This window comes from Phoenix dactylifera, chromosome 8 (genome assembly GCF_009389715.1).
Source record: "Phoenix dactylifera cultivar Barhee BC4 chromosome 8, palm_55x_up_171113_PBpolish2nd_filt_p, whole genome shotgun sequence".
Taxonomy (NCBI): domain Eukaryota; kingdom Viridiplantae; phylum Streptophyta; class Magnoliopsida; order Arecales; family Arecaceae; genus Phoenix; species Phoenix dactylifera.
In genome coordinates, this window is record NC_052399.1 from 20,814,867 (window position 1) to 20,816,964 (window position 2,098).

Consider the following 2,098-nt stretch of genomic DNA (forward strand, 5'->3'; position numbering starts at 1 on the left):
TTTTATTGGGAAATGATGGGAGGACTGGCCGGTAGTGGCCGGTTGCAGGTCGCTTTGATGGCGCACGCTTCCATCCCTCTCTACTAAAACGCTCCCTCCTTGGTACCTTCTCCTCCCACCTCCACTCCTCTCATCTTCCTGATTGGCTTTCCCTCTCTCAAGGATGTGTTTCTTTCTCTCGTCCCCAATCAGAGAAAAGCTTGTATCTTACCGAAAAAGAGAGAAGCTTTTATAGCAAATCATATATCCTCCTCCCTAAAGGCAAATTGGATCCCTCATTGCCTTCTTTTCTTCTTCATTTTCTTTTGTCAATACAAGCTCCACTTCCTATCAGCCCAGCTGAAAAATGAGCCCTTTCTATTTCCTCCCCCAGTAAAATAAGTACAGCCATATGGCCACTCTTCTTCTTTCCTCTACAGAAAGAAATTAGCATCACTCTCTCTCTCTCTCTCTCTCTCTTTCTATCTTTCATACACAAGCTATCTATCCATGCACTCAAGCCTCCAATGTCCTCTACTTCCAAAACAAGAAATATCCACCAACCAAGGCAAGAAGCACCCAAGCTTTCGTTTCTAAGCCAAATGGATATCCTTCATTTACCTAATTGCTAGCTTCTTCCCCACCCCATTCAACACCAACACCAAAAGGTTCCCGTTTTTATCCAAACTTCTCCCACCAGAGAACATACAAACCCACGAAAGAGCTTGCTTTTTAATTGACACCAATGGCCGACCACCACAACACCCCGGAGCCCGAAAGCAGTGCCAATTCCATGTCATCGTTCTCCTCCCCTTACTACTCTTCCGCCTCCCCCCTTTCCCAGACCACTCAGCAACCATTGCCGGAGACTTCGAAGGGCATTCCAAACCCCTCCCCTGAGTCCAAGAAGGACGGTGGCGGGAAGCGCGCGCGGGACGGTAGTAGGCATCCGGTGTACCGCGGCGTCCGCATGCGTAACTGGGGGAAGTGGGTGTCGGAGATCCGGGAGCCCCGTAAGAAGTCGCGCATCTGGCTGGGGACCTTCCCGACGCCGGAGATGGCGGCGCGAGCCCACGACGTCGCCGCCCTCAGCATCAAGGGCGCCTCCGCCATCCTCAACTTCCCTGAGCTCGCCGGCGCCCTCCCCCGCCCGGCCACCCTCTCCCCGCGCGACGTCCAGGCAGCCGCGGCCAAGGCAGCCGCCATGGACCCCGCAGCCATGCTGGAGGAGGCGGCGGAGGGCCCGGCTTCGCCGGCGTCCCCCGAGGAGCTGGGGGAGATCGTGGAGCTGCCCCGTCTCGATGGTTCCTTCCTCGACTCGGCCGACTCGGGGGGCGAGTTCGTGTACCACAACTCAGTCGACTCGTGGGCCGACCCGCTCCCGTGGGCGGCGGAGGGCGCCTACGAGTACGGGATCTCGCTGGATCAGATGTGGGGGCCGTCGGACGGATTCGTTCCGACGAGCTTTGAAGCTCTTCTGTGGGACTACTAGAAGAAATCCAGCCCTTGGAGCTTCACATCATAATCTCTCTCTCTTTTGGCAAATTATACCCTGTATCGCGTGTATTATATAGCCATACATCATGCCAACCAACTAGACTCCTTTCCGTAGGCCACATTTATCATGCCCTCATTTCCATACTTTGCCCATCTGAGAGAGAGGTGATAGGCATGGTGTATGACCATATTAGCACCCAGCTAGGATATAATTTCTCCTCTCTTTCCTTGCAATGACCCTTTTATTTTTAATAGGGGCTGAGAGGGTTTTTTTTTTTTTGTAATTTCTCCCTCTGGTTTTTCATCTTAATCAAATTAGACATGGTGTAGTAGCTACCAATTGTATAGCGTATTGGAAAGGAGTGAGGAGAAGAAAATGACATGGTAATTGAGGTACTTGGTTTGTGTGATTACACGTACTCTCCTCTCTGTCATCTTCCTTTCTCCTGTTTAAGTCTCATCATGAATTGACTACTTTTTTCTCTCTCTCTGACACTGTCCTTGTGCAACCATCCATATATGTTTTGTCAATTGTTTTCATCAATTTTCTAAACTTTAACAAACATGTGTTAATTATTAGCACCAGCATGATTTAAAAGTGTTTGTAATAAAGTGCTTGTAA

At 50.5% G+C, this 2,098-nt stretch overlaps 1 protein-coding gene across 1 annotated transcript; it reads left to right on the forward strand.

Moving 5' to 3' along the window:
* Window positions 1-1,889, forward strand: LOC120111623 (dehydration-responsive element-binding protein 3-like). Its single transcript, XM_039129227.1, has one exon. It carries the CDS (start codon window positions 725-727, stop codon window positions 1,469-1,471), a length of 747 nt encoding a protein of 248 aa, XP_038985155.1. The 5' UTR covers window positions 1-724; the 3' UTR covers window positions 1,472-1,889.
* Window positions 1,890-2,098: the final 209 nt, after the last annotated feature.